The 15,929-nt window shown below is 38.3% G+C and overlaps 1 protein-coding gene across 8 annotated transcripts in view; it reads left to right on the top strand.

Moving 5' to 3' along the window:
• The window catches only part of DCAF17 (DDB1 and CUL4 associated factor 17), a 60,234-nt gene that overhangs the window by 868 nt on the left and 43,437 nt on the right, over positions 1-15,929 (top strand). For all 8 annotated transcript variants that reach the window (XR_002516409.2, XR_002516410.2, XM_003907593.2 and 5 more), the window contains exons 2-5: positions 19-122; positions 9,128-9,218; positions 13,208-13,344; positions 14,701-14,779. Coding sequence is in view for 6 of the 8 variants with exons in the window: in XM_003907593.2 (XP_003907642.1) it covers positions 19-122; positions 9,128-9,218; positions 13,208-13,344; positions 14,701-14,779 (411 nt within the window). In the remaining 2 variants the exon portion in view is untranslated. The remainder of the gene's footprint in view (positions 1-18; positions 123-9,127; positions 9,219-13,207; positions 13,345-14,700; positions 14,780-15,929) is intronic.

The following is a 15,929-nucleotide window of genomic DNA, read 5'->3' on the forward strand; positions in this document are numbered from 1 at the left end:
ATTCTTTGTGTCTTTTAGGAAAGTACTAAATTTAAGAATGTTTGGACAACTCATTCCAGGTCACCTATAGCCTATGAGAGAGGAAGAATATATTTTGACAATTATCGGCGCTGTGTCAGCAGGTAACTTTTTATTGATAATTTTGCTGTAATTCACCTCACTGTTGATCTTAACTAATTCGTATAGAACCACATGCCTACATTAGTGCCTAGTGAAATAAAATGAAAAAATGGGTCCAAAATAAGAGTAGGGAGTAAAAAATGCATGTAATTTTTAAATCTTGTTAAAGTTGCAGGTGTCATTTTTGTAAATACCAACTTAAAGCAAAACTTGGTCTAAACACCAATGTTAGACATTGGTGTTTCTACCCTTTAGGTAGTATTCAGAGTACTGTTTAGTATTTTATTCTACTTACACCACAGTCAAATTCAGTTGCCAACCAAATAATTAGATGCTGCTTTGGAGAATTGATGGATTGTGTTTTGGAAGTACTTGCCTTTTTTTTTTTTTTTAAGAGACATTTTTTCAAACAAAAGCCTAGCATTTAGAGATCCAAAATGTTTAACAGTCAACCTCATCCACAACTGTCCACCATGAGCGGGGAAGGAAAGCCACAATGTATCCCCATATGTTCATTACCCAGATTCAAAAACTATCAAGATTTGCCACATTTGCTTTACCTAACCCACTTTTCCTTTTGCATTACCTCTTTTTTTTTTTTTTTTTTTGAGACGGAGTCTCGCGCTGTGTCACCCAGGCTGGAGTGCAGTGGCGCGATCTCGGCTCACTGCAAGCTCCGCCTCCCAGGTTCAGGCCATTCTCCTGCCTCAGCCTCCGAGTAGCTGGGACTACAGGCGCCCGCCACCACGCCCGGCTAGTTTTTTTTTTTTTGTATTTTTAGTAGAGACGGGGTTTCACCATGTTAGCCAGGATGGTCTCGATCTCCTGACCTCGTGATCCGCCCGCCTCGGCCTCCCAAAGTGCTGGGATTACAGGCTTGAGCCACCGCGCCCGGCCTGCATTACCTCTTTTAAAGCATATTCTAAACATACATCAGTTTGCTTTTTTTTAAAAATGGGCATTTTCTTTTTAAAGGCTTTATTAGGATATAATTCACATACCATATTATTTACCCATTTAAAGTGTACATTTCAATAATTTTTAGTACATTCACCGATGCATGCAATCACCAGCACAGTTAATTGTAGAGCATTTTCATCACCTCAAAATAGAACCATGTACCTTTCAGCAATCACCTCAATACCACCATTACCCTCAGCCCTAAGCAACCACTAGTCTGTTTTCTGTCTGTAGATTCACCTATTCTGGACTTTTCATATAAATGGAGTCATATAATATGTGGTCTTTTGTGACTGGCTTTTTCCCTTTGCGTGTTTTCAAGGTTCATCCATGTTGTCACATGCATCAGAATTCCTTTATAAAGTTGAATAATAGTGCATTGTATCAGTTACCACATATTACTTATCCATTTATCAGTTGTTAGACATTGGTGTTTCTACCTTTTAGGTATTATAAATAATGCTGCTATAAACATTTCCACGTAAGTTTTTATGTGGGCATTTATTTTCAGTTCTGGATTATACCTAGGAATGGAATTGGTAGGTCATAAGGTTATATTGTAACTGCGTTTAATAGTTGGAAGAACTACCATACGCTTTTCTAAAGTGGTAGTACCATTTTATGTTCCCATAGGCAGTATATGAGGGTTCTGATTTTTCCACATTCTTGTCAACACTTGATGTGTGACACACAGCATCTCACTGTGGTTTTGATTCCATTTTCCTGATGACTAGTGATGTCAGGCATCTTTTCTTGTGCATGTTGGCCATTTGTATGTTATTCTTTGGAGAAATGTTTGGTTAGATATTTTGCCCATTTGTAAATTATTTTTTTTTTTTACAAAAATCCTTACATATTTTAGATACAAGTCCCTTATCAGATATATGATTTACAAATACTTTCTCCCATTGTGTAGATTGTCTTTTTACTTTCCTGATGTTATTGTTTGAAACACAGAGAGGTTAATTTTGTTTGTTTTTTTTTTTTGAGACAGTGTTTCACCCTTGTCGCCCAGGCTGGAGTGCGATGGTGTGATCTTGGGTCACTGCAGTCTCCACCTCCCGGGTTCAGGTGATTCCCTTGCCTCAGCCTCCCGAATAGCTGGGACTACAGGCATGTGCCACCAAGCCTGGCTGATTTTGTATTTTTAGTAGAGATTGAGTTTCTGCATTTGGTCAGGCTGGTCTTGAACTCCCAACTTCAGGAGATCCAGCCGCCTCAGCCTCCCAAAGTGGTGGGATTACAGGTGTGAGCCACTGCGCCCAGCCACAGAGAGGTTAATTTTGATGAAGTCCAATTTATCTAAATTTTTTTCATTACTCATGCTTTTGGTGTCATATCTAAGAATCCATTGCAAAATTTAAGGTTATGAAGATTTGCCCCTAGGTTTTTTTCTAAAGGGTTTATAGTTTTAGCTCATATTTAGGTGGTTGATCCCACTTGGAGTTAATTTTAGTATATGATATAAGGTAGGTATCCAACTCCATTTTTTTTAAACATGTGGCTGTACATTTGTCCCAGCACCATTTATTAGAAAGACTTTTCTTTCTTCACTGCAAGGCCTTGCCACGCTTGTCAAAAATCAGTTGACCATAGACACTTTTGGATTTATTTCTGGACATTCAAGTCTATTCCACTGATCTGTATGTCTGTCCTTATGTCAGTACCACATTGTCTTGATCACTGCTGCTGTGTTATTCTTTAAATGCTTAGTGGAATTAACCATTGAAAGCATCTGGGCTTGGCACTTTCTGTTTTGGTAGGTTATTCATTATTGATTACATTTCTTTAATAGATACAGACTTATTCAAGTTATCTAATTCTCCTTGAGTAAATTTTGATAGATTGTGTCTTTCGAGGAATTCATCTAAATTATCCAAACTTGTGAGCCTACACTTATTCATAATGTTTCTTTATTATTGTTTTAATGACCATGAGATCGGTAGTGATAACCACTCTTTAATTTCTCATATTAGTAATCAATTTTGTTGACCTTTTCAAAAAAACAGCTTTTGGTTTTGTTGATTTTCTCTATTGATTTTTGGTTTTCAATTTTACTACTTTCTGACTAATTTTTGTTATTTCTTTGCTTACTTTGGTTTTAATTTGCTCTTCTTGTACTAGTTTCCTAAGGGAGAAACTTAGGTTACTGATTTTAAGTCTTTCTCCTTTTCTGCATATGCACTTACTGCTATACCTTTTCCTCTAAGCGTTGTTTTTGTTGCATCCCACAAATGTTGATATGTTGTATATGCATTTTCATTTAGTTCAAAATATATTTAAATTTCTCCTGAGATTTCTTTGACCCGTGTGTTATTTAGATGTGTGTTGTTCACTCTCCAAATATATTGGGATTTTCCAGTTATCATTGTTTTATTGATTTGCGGTTTAATACCACTGTGACCTGAGAACATACTTTATATTAGTTCTAGTCTTTTAAATTTGTTAAGGTGTCTTTTATGGCTCAGAATGTGGTCTATCTTGGTGAATGTTTCATGTAAGCTTGAGAAGAACGTGTATTCTGCTGTCGTTAGATGAGCTACCGAGTTGACTGATGGTACCTTGCAGTTTAAGTATATGCGTAATTACTAACTTTCCGCCAGCTGGAGATGTTCATTACTGATGGGTGTTGAAATCTCTATCATAGTGAGTGGATTTATCTATTTCTCCTTGCATTTCTATCCGTGTTTGCCATATTGTGTTTTGATACTCTGTTGTTAGATGCATATATATTAAAGATTGTTATGCCTTCTTGGAGAATTGACACCTTTTTCATTATCTTATGCCCACTTAATCCCTGGTAATTTTCCTTGCCAAATTCGACTTTGTCTGAAATTAGTATAGCTACTCCAGCTTTCTTTTGTTTAGTGTTTGCACATTGTATCTTTTGCCATTACTTTACTTTTAATCTATCTGTGCCTTTTTTTTCCCCCCACCCCGCAAGGTGAGGATCTGACTGTGTCTCCCAGGCTGGAATGCAGTGGCACAATCATAGCTCACTGTAACCCTGAACTCCTGGACTAAAGTAGTCCGACCACCTCAGCCTCCCAAGTAGCTAGGACTATAGGCATGTGGCTATTTTTAAAACACTTTTTTTAGAGATAGGGGTCTCAGTCGTGCTGTGTTGCCCAGGCTGATCTCATACTCCTGACCTCAAGTAATCCTCCCACCTCAGCCTCTGCTGAGGATTACAGACATGAGCCACCAGAACACTTCAAGTATTTCACATCTCTCTCTCTACTTGCTCTTACGCTGTCTGAAGAGAAATCCAAGTTAATTCTTATTATTCCCCCTATGTAGTTAAGGTACTTTTTTTTAATCTGGCTTCTTTCAAGATTTTCTCTTCACTTTTGAATTTCTGCAGTTTGAATATGCTTCCCAGATTTGTGGCTTGGTGTCTGTCAGTTTTGGAAAATTCTCAGCCATTATTACTTCAAATACTTATTTTTCTCTCATTTTCTTCCTCCTGGTATTCCCATTATGTGGATGTTTTATACCTTCTCCAATTTTCCCATAGTACTTGAATATTCTGTTCTACTTTTTCTTTCTTTTTCCTCTTTTATTCCCCAGCTTGGGAAGTTTCTGTTGACCTATCTTTAAACTCACTGATTCTTTCCTTGGCTGCATACAGTCTACTGATGACTGTTAAAGGCATTCTTCATTTCTCTTATGGTGTTTTTTGATTTCTAGTATTTCTTTTTTTTCTTTTCTTTTTTTTCGAATTTTTATCTCTGCTTAATTTGCCCATCTTTTCTTGCATGGTGTCCACTTTTCCCATCCCTGATCCTGTTAATCAGCTATTTAATTAGTTTAGAAATGAGGTCTTGTGACCAGGTGCGGAGGCTCACACCTGTAATCTCACACTTTGGGAGGTCTAGGCAGGCAGATCACTTGAGGCTAGGAGTTCGAGACCAGCCTGGCCAACATGATGAAACCCCATCTGTACTAAAAAAACAAAAATTAGCTGGGCATCTGGCACATACCCATAATCCCAGCTACTCCAGAGGCCAAGGCAGAAGATTGCTTGAACCCGGGAGGTGGAGGTTGCAGTGAGTTGTGAATGCGTGCCCCTGCACTCCAGCCTGGATAACAGAGCGAGACTCAAAAAAGAAAACTCAAAAAAGAAAACCCAAAAAAACCCCAAACAAACAATAAAAAACAAGAAATGAGGCCTTGCTTTGTTGCCCAGGCTGGAGTGCAGTGGCTTTTCACAGGTATGATCATGGTGCACTGTAGCCCCAAACTCCTACACTCCAGTGATCCTCCTCCCTCAGCCTCTTTAGTATAGCTGGAACTACAGTCGCATATCATCGCACCTGGCTTAATCATAGTTATTTTAATTTCCTGGTCTGCTAATTCTAAAATCTCTGCCATATCTGAATCCAGTTCTGATTGTTTTGTTTCTTCAAACTTTTGTATTTTGCCTGTTAGCATGCCTTGTAATTTTTTTGGTTAAGGGCTATGTATGATATATTGGATAGGCCAGGCACAGTGGCTCACCCCTGTCATCCCAGCACTTTTGGAGGCCAAGGTCTGGGGATTGCTTGAGCCCAGGAGTTCGAGACCAGCCTAGGCAACATGGCAAAACTCCATCTCTACAAAAAATATCAACATTAGCTGGGCATGGTGGCACACACCTGTAGTCCCAGCTACCAGGGAGGATGAGGTGGGAGGATCGCTTGAGCCCGGGAGGTCAAGGCTGCACGAGCCATCAGCATGCCACTGTACTCCAGCCTGAGCAACAGAGCGAGACTCTGTCTCAAAAAAGAATTTACAAATTTAAGATATATTGGATTAAAAGAATTGAAGTAAATAGGCATTTAGAGTGAGATTTTGTGTTTATCTGAGTAGGAGTTTGGCTATGATTATTGTTTGTTGTAGTTGTGGGTATCGGAGATTAAAATTTCCTCTAGTGTCCTTATTTTTGTCTCCTGCATTGTTGGCTCCAGTGGCTTGTTCCTGGGCTTATGTTCCTGGAAAGCTGTGATTGTCAGTATCTACCTTTCTCTCCAGTTTTGGAGGCAGCAGTTTGTCCGGTGACCTCAATTCTCTGATGGATCTAGGAAGAATTACGGATTTTCAGATTGTTCAGCGTTTTTCGTCTTGTGTGGACAGACAGGAGCGGCACTTCCAGGCTGTTTTCATCTTGGACCAGAAACCAGAATTTAGAGAGAATAATCAGCTTTTGAGATTTGTTCTAACCCCAAGAGGGCTCTGTCCTGCTATCTTTTTCTGGTGATTTCTGGCAAATTAGCCAGCCTACAGTTTAGCCTATATCTCCAATTAGTCTACCAATCTCCTCCCATTTGCCTTTCATCACAAACTCCACAGGTTTTGTGAGTGCTCTTAGGCCTTAACTTCTCCACACTGTGTTGCAAATAAAGTTAGTTTTTCTGGAAAGAGCTGCAGAGCTATCTGTTTTATGGCCTGCTTCTCCCCTCCTGCACAGTTTTTGAGCTAAGGGTCTTTAGCTGGTTGTGGGAGTCAATGCCATGCTTCTCTCTGAGTGACTCCCCTACTTGAAGCTGAGCACTTGGAGTGGAGGAAACACTGGCCTCAGATCTTCTCAGCTTGTCTCTCTCTCAGTATAGGACCACTGTTTTCTAAGGAGGAATAAAGCCAATTAGGGCCTCAGTATCCTCAGCTGTGCTACATCCAAGGTAGCTCCTCCATCCCATGAATAGGGGCTGGGTGGAAGAAGGGAGCCCCACCTCTTGACTGTACTGACCCAGGACTCAGGCCCAGCAATAGGCAGCTGGGAACTGATGAGAAATGCTGTCATCCCACCCCTCCTGGGAAGATAGCCCTCTGAGTGGAAGCTTGGAATACAGGGAGCCTTGTCCTCTAGGCTGCACCAGTCTGGAGTGGAGTTTCCATCCTGCTGAGCTGGGATTGGGAAGGAAGGGACTATGTCCTGGTTCAGACACCACAGACTCACTATTCTTACTTAGCAGTAGGTTTTCTTGAATAAATGTTTCTTCATATGCCGTATGTCCCCAGGACCATTTGCAGAGACTTTAAAAGAGTTGTCCTTTTATGATTTTCACCAGTTTTGCCAAAGAGTTTGTCCACAGAGTTCTTCATGCCCTCATGCTAGAAGTGGAAATCTGGACATGTTCTTATCTTGTCATGTCATTATCACACGTAGGAAAATGAGCAACAATGACAGAAGTGATCATTTAATGTCAAGTTTAAAACTTCCATGATTTAGAGATACTTGCTTTAACTTAAAAAAAAATTAGAGTAAGTGGTGTTCATTAGTGTTCTAATGATTAAATATTATTGAGTTATTTAATGTCCAGGGGTGTTTTATCTACAGGTTATAATCGCATATGAAGTTGCCTTCATTCCTGTGAAACTGTTTGGTTTAAACTTTTGAATCAGTGAGAGAATGTCAAAGAGATATAATAAAATTATAGCCTGAAAATTGTTTCTCTTTCAACAGTAATTTAATTTCAAAGTTCATTTAAAGAAATGAAAAGGGGCCCGGTGTGGTGGCTTATGCCTGTAATCCCAGCACTTTGGGAGGCCAAGGCAGGCAGATCGCGAGGTCAGGAGTTCAAGACCAGCCTGACCAACATGGTAAAACCCTGTCTCTACTAAAAATACAAAATACAAATATTAGCTGGGTGTGGTGGCATGCACCTGTAATCCCAGCTACTCAGGAGGCTGAGACAGGAGAATCGGCTGAACCTGAGAAGCAGAGGTTGCAGTGAACCGAGATAGCGCCATTGCATTCCAGCCTGGGAGACAGAGTGAGACTCTGTCTCAAAAAGAAAAGTGCCAGGTGAAGTGGCTCACGCCTGTAATCCCAACAGTTCGGGAGGCTGAGGCAGGTGAATTACTTGAGTCCAGGAGTTCAAGACCATCCTGGGCAACATGGCAAAATCCTGCCTCTACAAAAAATATAAAAATTAGCCAAGCATAGTAGCATGAGCCTGTAGTCCCAGTTACTTGGGAGGCTGAGGCAGGACGATTACATGAGCCTGGGAGGTGGAGGTTGAAGTGAGCTAAGATCATGCCACTGCACTCCAGTCTGGACAACAGAGCGAGAGACTGTCTCAAAAAAAAAAAAAAAAAAAGGAAAGAAACAAAATTAAACATTTATGATCACATCTCAACTAATCAGAGAAGTATGAATTAAAAGAGACTATTTTTCACATCAAAGATATAGCATTCAATATTAGCAGAAGTATAAACTTAACGTTTCTGAAAAGTAATTTGGGAATAAAGAAAAAGCCATAAAGGTTTTTTTGTTGGTGGTGGGTTTTTTTTGTTTTTTGTTTTTTGTTTTTTGTTTTGTGAGACGGAGTCTCGCTCTGTCGCCCAGGCTGGAGTGCAGTGGCCGGATCTCAGCTCACTGCAAGCTCCGCCTCCCAGGTTTATGCCGTTCTCCTGCCTCAGCCTCCGGAGTAGCTGGGACTACAGGCGCCCGCCACCTCGCCCGGCTAGTTTTTTGTATTTTTTAGTAGAGATGGGGTTTCACCATGTTAGCCAGGATGGTCTCGATCTCATGACCTCGTGATCCACCTGTCTCGGCCTCCCAAAGTGCTGGGATTACAGGCTTAAGCCACCGCGCCCAGCCCTGTTTTTTTTTAATCTACTAGTTTTCATCCTAAAATAATGGGACCCTTTTTATCCAGTAATTTTCATTTTAAATATCAGAACAATAGTTTTTGATCTTGATGGAATTCAGATATTCTTAGTAAATATTCAGAGGTAAAGAAAGAATTTAATATGAAACAGCTTTGGAAAACAATGTGCAGGTACATATATGTATGTAAATCAGAAGGAAATGAACCAAAATGTTAATAAGGATTATTTTTGGCAGTTTTATAGTATTGTAAACTGTGTTAATCTTGTTATATTTTTAAGATTTTTTTTCTATGAATTATGTGATCAGAAAAAATACTAACATTTAGTTAAGAAGAGGAAAGCAAATGTGCCTTGATATTTCAAATCTCTGAATAAAAATAGTCTCGCAAACCTGAACAAATACTGTCTTGGTTATCAAGAATAATAATCATTTATTTTTGTTTTTTCCCAGTGTTGCATCTGAGCCAAGAAAACTTTATGAAATGCCAAAATGTTCCAAATCAGAAAAAATAGAGGATGCTTTATTATGGGAATGCCCAGTGGTAAGATTTGTTTTTAGAGCATTTGTTTAGAAAGCAGTTTTAGCCTAGAAGAACTGGTTATTATTAACATACTGCATAAAAGAATACAACTTAAATATCATAGTGACTCTTGCATTTTTAAAGCAATCAAGATGAGATATATCTTTTATTTTCCTCATGAAATAATTTCTGTATTAAAAGTACTAATATTATGAATGTGTTTTTAAAATTAGAATTTTTTTAGATCCTGAAAACTAGAAAGTTATAATCGATTAAAAGTTATATAAGCAGCATAAGCTTATGTATAATTATCTTAGCGTTTAAGAGATCATTCCACTCAATATACTGAAACAATAACAAAGTATTTAGATCAACAGTTATTTTACATGAATGTTGTTAGGAAAATAATAAAGATAAAATAATAGGATAAGCTCATTTTCATAAGACTAGCTTTGCCTGGGTGTATGTTTTTCAGAACACTGTTTTCATGGAATATTAACAGGTGCCAGAGGAATTAGGGAGAATTGGGCTGTGAAAAACTAAGTTTGGGACATACTGAGTTTGAGAACTTAAACATGTTTATTGATAGAATTACTTCTCAGAGCCTTTAATAATAATAATACAATAATACTAATAGGTATGATGATTGTCAAGCCATTTCCCCAAATTCTTTTGATCCTAGAACTTCCTTGTTTGAGGAATATTTCTAAATACAGGTTGAGCATCCCTAATCTGAAAATCTGAAATCCAACATGCTCCAAAATTCAAAACTTTTTGAATGCCGACATGATGCCACAAGTGGAAAATTTTACACCTGACCTCATGTGACAGGCACAAAATTTAAAATATTATGTAAAATTATCTTCAGGCTACATGTATAAGATATATATGAAACATAAATGAATTTTGTATTTAGACTTGGGTCCCATCCCCAAGATACCTCGTTATGTATATGCAAATATCCCGAAATCCAAAGAAATTCAAATCTGAAACACTTCTGGTCCCAAGTGTTTCAGTAGGAAAAGGGATAATCGACCTGTATTTGTTTTCTATAGGATCAGTGCTTATTCTAAGAAATGCACTTAGGAAATACTACAACAGATTAATCAGGTCTTTGAATCTGGTTGGTTGTCCTTGAGGAAAAATGGAACTCATAATATGTGACCAAAAATAATTTTTAAAGGATAAGAGGCTATACGCTAAATTTACTGTTAATGTTTTTTTCAGGCTATCATTTTTACATAAAGTTTTAGTTTTCTGGGGCTGCTGCTTTTTCTCTGAATACTTATGGTCTGTTTATTGAAGGCTCCTATTTAAAAATTAGAAAGCTTTTAAACCTATATTTTCTTCTTCAACTCCTTATTGAAAGCTGAAAATAACTGTCATGCCTTTAGCAATTTAAAGCTTTTTGATCCATTTTCATTGGGGAGTATGGGGGAAGATGACAGATTTCTTAATTGAGAAAGTTTTTAATACCCTATTATAAAACACCAAAAATTTAGTAACCTAATTCCTATTCTCACCGTTTTTTGTTTGTTTGTTTGTTTGTTTTGAGATGGTCTCCCTTTGTTGCCCAGGCTGGAGTACAGTGGCATGATCTCGGCTCACTGCAACCTCCGCCTCCCAGGTTCAAGCAATTCTCCTGCCTCAGCCTCCCAAATAGCTAGGACTACAGGCACCCACCACCATGCCCCGCTGATTTTTGTATTTTTATAGAGACGGGGTTTCGCCACGTTGGCCAGGCTGGTCTTGAACTCCTGACCTCTCGTGATCCGCCCGCCTCGAACTCCCAAAGTTCTGAGATTACAGGCATGAGCCACCATGCCCGGCCCCTATTCTCACTTATTTTTAAACATTTTATTCTCATTTCAACTGCAGCAAGATTTTCCCTTAAGAAAAACCAGGAAGCATATTGAATTGTTAACACACTGATATGAAACTACTTTTAAGTTAGTGTCCATCTTTTCCAAGACTCTGTGAATTACAACTTTTTGTTTAAGAACGTAGTTCAAACATATTATATTTGCTGTTTCAAATTATTTTGATAGGCAAGATATAAATAGTATATTTTTTAAAACTTAAAATTAAAAAAAAATTTTTTTTTAAAACAAGGTCTCACTCTGTTGCCTAAGCTGGAGTCCAGTGGCACGATCACAGCTCACTGCAGCCTCTACCTCCTGGGCTCAAGTGACTCTTCCACTTGTGCCTCCTGAGTAACTGGGACTACAGGTGTGCACCACCAAACCCAGCTAATTTTTGTATTTTTTGTAGAGGTGGGGTTTTGTCATGTTGCCTAGGCTGGTCTTGAACTCCTGGGCTCAAGTGATCTGCCTGCCTTGGCCTCCCAAAGTGCTGGCATTACAAGTGTGAGCCACCATGCTCAGCCAAAAACTTTTAAATCTCCATGAAACAACATTTAGATAAGACATTGTAAAATAAATGCATGTATATCATTGCCTTGAATCCAGTGTAAGACTTCAAGGGTTAATAAACTTAAAAAAAAAAAAAAAAAAGAACTAGCACACAAACAAAAACTATTTTTTTCCTTAACATTTGAAAGGCAAGACATTTTTAGGGAGCATATATAAAATAACTATGTCTTCATTTTTTTCTGTTTACTTTTTGGCCTACGCAGATACTAGATTAATTTCAGCTTCTCTTTTCTTTCTCTCTTTCTTTTTTTCTTTTTCTTTTTTTTTTTTTTTGAGATGGAGTCTAGCTCTGTCACCAGGCTGGAGTGCAATGGCACCATCTCGGCTCACTGCAACCTCCACCTCCCGGGTTCAAGCGATTCTCCTGCCTCAGCCTCCCAAGTAGCTGGGATTACAGGCACGCACCGCCACGCCCAGCTGATTTCTGTGTTTTTTATGGTAGAGATGGGGTTTCACCATGTTGGCCAGGCTGGTCTCCATCTCTTGACCTCATGATCCGGCCACCTCAGCCTCCCAAAGTGCTGGGATTACAGGCGTGAGCCACCGCACCTGGCTGCTGCTTTTTTCTTTCTTAACCAGAAACAGTGTCTACTTAGTTGCCCAGGCTGATACTGAACTCCTGGGCTCAAGTAATCCTTCTGCCTCACTCTCTCAAAGTGCTGGGATTACAGGTGGGGACCACAACGTGCTTTTAGTCTACAAATTAAAGTAGAAAACTTTGCTTCTCTTTTTCTTCCTGCCTTAGACTTCCACCTTGTGGTGGCTCCTCAGTGACAGGAGTGCCCATGCAGCTATCCTCTCCCTTTTCTAGGGTAATTCATTGGTGACACAGGTCATCTTTCAAACCAGGTCCATTTTCTGTACTCTGGCTGTCTTCATTGGTTTCTAGCTTTTCATTTGAGCTTAGGTCAGAACCACAGTGAATAATGGAGTAATTTGCATTTTGCCAGTTTTAACTTCCATCTAAAGGAAACAAGTCTTGTGGTAAAGGAAAAGGGGGCAATATGAATGTCTATTCCAGCAGGGAACACTTTTTTTTTTGAGACAGGCTTTCTGTCATCCAGGCTGGAGCACAGTGGCACAGTCATCACTCACTGCAGCCTTGACCTCCCAGCCTCAAGTGATCTTCTTGCCTCAGTCTCCCGAGTAGTTGGGACTCTGGGCAGTCACCCCCATGCTAATAGCAGAGGACTCTTAATCGCTGTGATATACATGATTTTAAGAGCTAGTTATTATTGTTATTGTTATCACAGAAGTAGCATCATCATTATTCGTCTACTGTTATTATGACTAACATTTGTGAATACTTAATAAAATAATAACTAATACATAATAATAAATTATTTCAGGCCATGTTTAAGTGCTTTATGTGAATAAACTCAATAAGTGATGATGAAAATAATTTCCCACAATCCTATCTTTCCTTGTCTTAATTCTCTATTTGGGCATTTAATCTTTCTTTTGTGGTTTATTTATTTGGCTATTTGAATATTTAGCTATTTTCTTTGGACATTGATTACTGCAAATTGTTCATGGCCAAGCAATTTCATTTTTATATCTCATTTTTTTATTTTTTAGGGAGATATACTTCCCAATTCATCAGATTATAAGTCCTCACTCATAGCACTGACTGCTCATAATTGGCTACTTCGTATATCAGCAACTACGGGAAAAATCCTTGAGAAAATATATCTTGCACCTTATTGCAAATTCAGGTATTTACTATGAGTTTATTATTCAAGATTTTATTTTACTGTAATCCCAGCACTTTGGGAGGCCGAGACGGGCGGATCACAAGGTCAAGAGATCGAGATCATCCTGGCTAACACGGTGAAACCCCTTCTGTACTAAAAAATACAAAAAACTAGCCGGGCGAGGTGGCAGGCGCCTGTAGTCCCAGCTACTCGGGAGGCTGAGGCAGGAGAATGGCGTGGACCCAGGAGGCGGAGCTTGCAGTGAGCTGAGATCCGGCCACTGCACTCCAGCCTGGGTGACAGAGCGAGACTCCGTCTCAAAAAAAAAAAAAAAAAAAGGTTTTATTTTAAAAATTTGAAACCTGTGGCCCAGGAAATTTCAAGCCTTTTTTCCCCCGTCAGTTTTCTAGTCCATAACCAGATCTCAATTAATAAACCTATTTTTTTTTCTCCCCTCATGACTACATTTAGAGGTCTGAGTAGAGACCCTCTATCATTTATCTTTTTTTTTTTTCTTTTTTGAGACAAGGTCTTACTCTGTCTCCCAGGCTGGAGTGCAGTGGCCTAATCTCTGCTTACTGCAACCTCCACCTACTGGGTTCAAGCGATTCTCCTGCCTCAGCCTCCTGAGTAGCTGGGATTATGAGTGTGTACCACCACGCCCAGCTACTTTTTGTATTTTTGGTAGAGATGAGGTTTCCCTATGTTGGCCAGGCTGGTCTCAAACTCCCAACCTCAAGTAATCCACCCACCTCAGCCTCCTAAAGTTCTGGGATTACAGATATGAGCCATTGCACCCAGTTGTCATTTATCTTTGTATCCCTAATAAGTAACTAACCTGTAGTAGTTTAAATAAGCTTTAAAAAAAATTCCCTGTATTCTACAAATAGTATTTTCTATGTAAGATGCACTTTATGGTAGATTTTCCTGAAGGCTAGTCTGTTTCAGTTAAATTGTCTGCTGTATACAATCTAAGAACTGTTATTTTAACCACTAGTTTTATAAATTAGATGTAAATGTTTGGAGTGAATATGTTCATGGGATGTGTGAAAATAACATTTTTAGTGCTTTTTATAACTTCCATTTTAAAGTAGAAATGATTATTTTGTTTCCTAAGTTTTGAATACTCTTAGATCGAAAACAATTTTAATTCACCAATGCTCTAGAAAGATTAAAATTATGTATATATTTAAATAGGGATATGTCCATATAGGGATATAGAGGAAATTATTTTAGCTATTTATTTTTCAAAATAGATCACTTTGCTTTTATAATTTAGATAACTAAAAAATAGTTTACTTATAAAATATAATATTTTGATTTTAAGTATAAGGAAACTGACCCAAATAAATAAACTTCTCTTCATTCTTTTAAAAGATACTTGAGCTGGGACACTCCTCAAGAAGTCATTGCAGTTAAGTCAGCTCAGAACAGAGGCTCAGCAGTGGCCCGGCAGGTATACATTTTTAAACATTCAATAAAATGTAGAATTTTTTTCATAGGAATTTGTCTGCAGATTTGTTATGAAAAATCTAATGATCTTTTATTTCTGAAGCATGCTATAAAAGATAAGATTCATGGCAACCTGGATGGATTTGGAGACCATTATTCTAAGTGAGGTAATTAAGAAATGGAAAACCAGACGTTGTATTTTCTTATAAGTGAGAGCTAAGCTATGAGGATGCAAAGGCATAAGAATGATACAATTTACTTTGGAGACTCGGGGTGAAAGGGTGGGAGGTGGGTGAGGGATGAAACACTACACATTGGGTATAGCATATACCACTCTGGTGATATGTGCACCAAAATCTGACAAATCACCACTAAGGAACTTATTCATGTAACCCAACACCACCTGTTCCTCAAAAACCTATTGAAATAAAATAATAATAAAAATATTTTAAAAAAGAAAAGTTGATAGGTAGATTTTTTTTCCTGAAGCGTGCTATTTAAAAAGATTTTTCTCTCTTTCTCAAAGAATTATCCAGGATTTACTAAATTTTATAAAGTCTGGAAATTTATATCAAGAAACTTTTTGTTTTTATTGGTGACTTATGGGGAAATACTATGGAAAGCATTTATTGAGCACTTAAAAAATAGATATAGACTGCTTTTAGAGGTTTTCTGTTTCTTTGTACACCAGGACATCTAGAAAAATACTTATTTTCTGTCTCATCTTGGCAGAGTCTGTTGTAGTTCTTTCTCATTTTTAATTTGAACTACTTCAGCTTTTTCTCACTAGTGTCCTTGATTGCAAAACAGGCAGGCACTGATCTGAGTTCTTTACCTGTATTTACTAATTTAATCTTCAGCACACTCCTTTCAGTAGATACTTTCATCATCCCATTTTACAGATGAGGATTCTGAGCCCCAGAGAGGCTAAGTAACTTATCCGACATCATAGTGTTGGTAAGTGGTAGAACCTAGGCTCAAACTCAGGCAGTTTAGCTCTAGAGTCCCTGCTCTTATGCACTATAGCATGCTGCCCCTTCTTGAAATTTCTGTAATTTGAACTGGCAGGTGAAGTTTATATATAATTCTAGCATAAAAAAAAATTAAGTAGTTCCTCTTATTTTACCTTATTTGGATAACTACATCAAGCATTT

Source organism: Papio anubis, chromosome 10 (genome assembly GCF_008728515.1).
Source record: "Papio anubis isolate 15944 chromosome 10, Panubis1.0, whole genome shotgun sequence".
In the NCBI taxonomy this organism is placed as follows: Eukaryota; Metazoa; Chordata; class Mammalia; order Primates; family Cercopithecidae; genus Papio; species Papio anubis.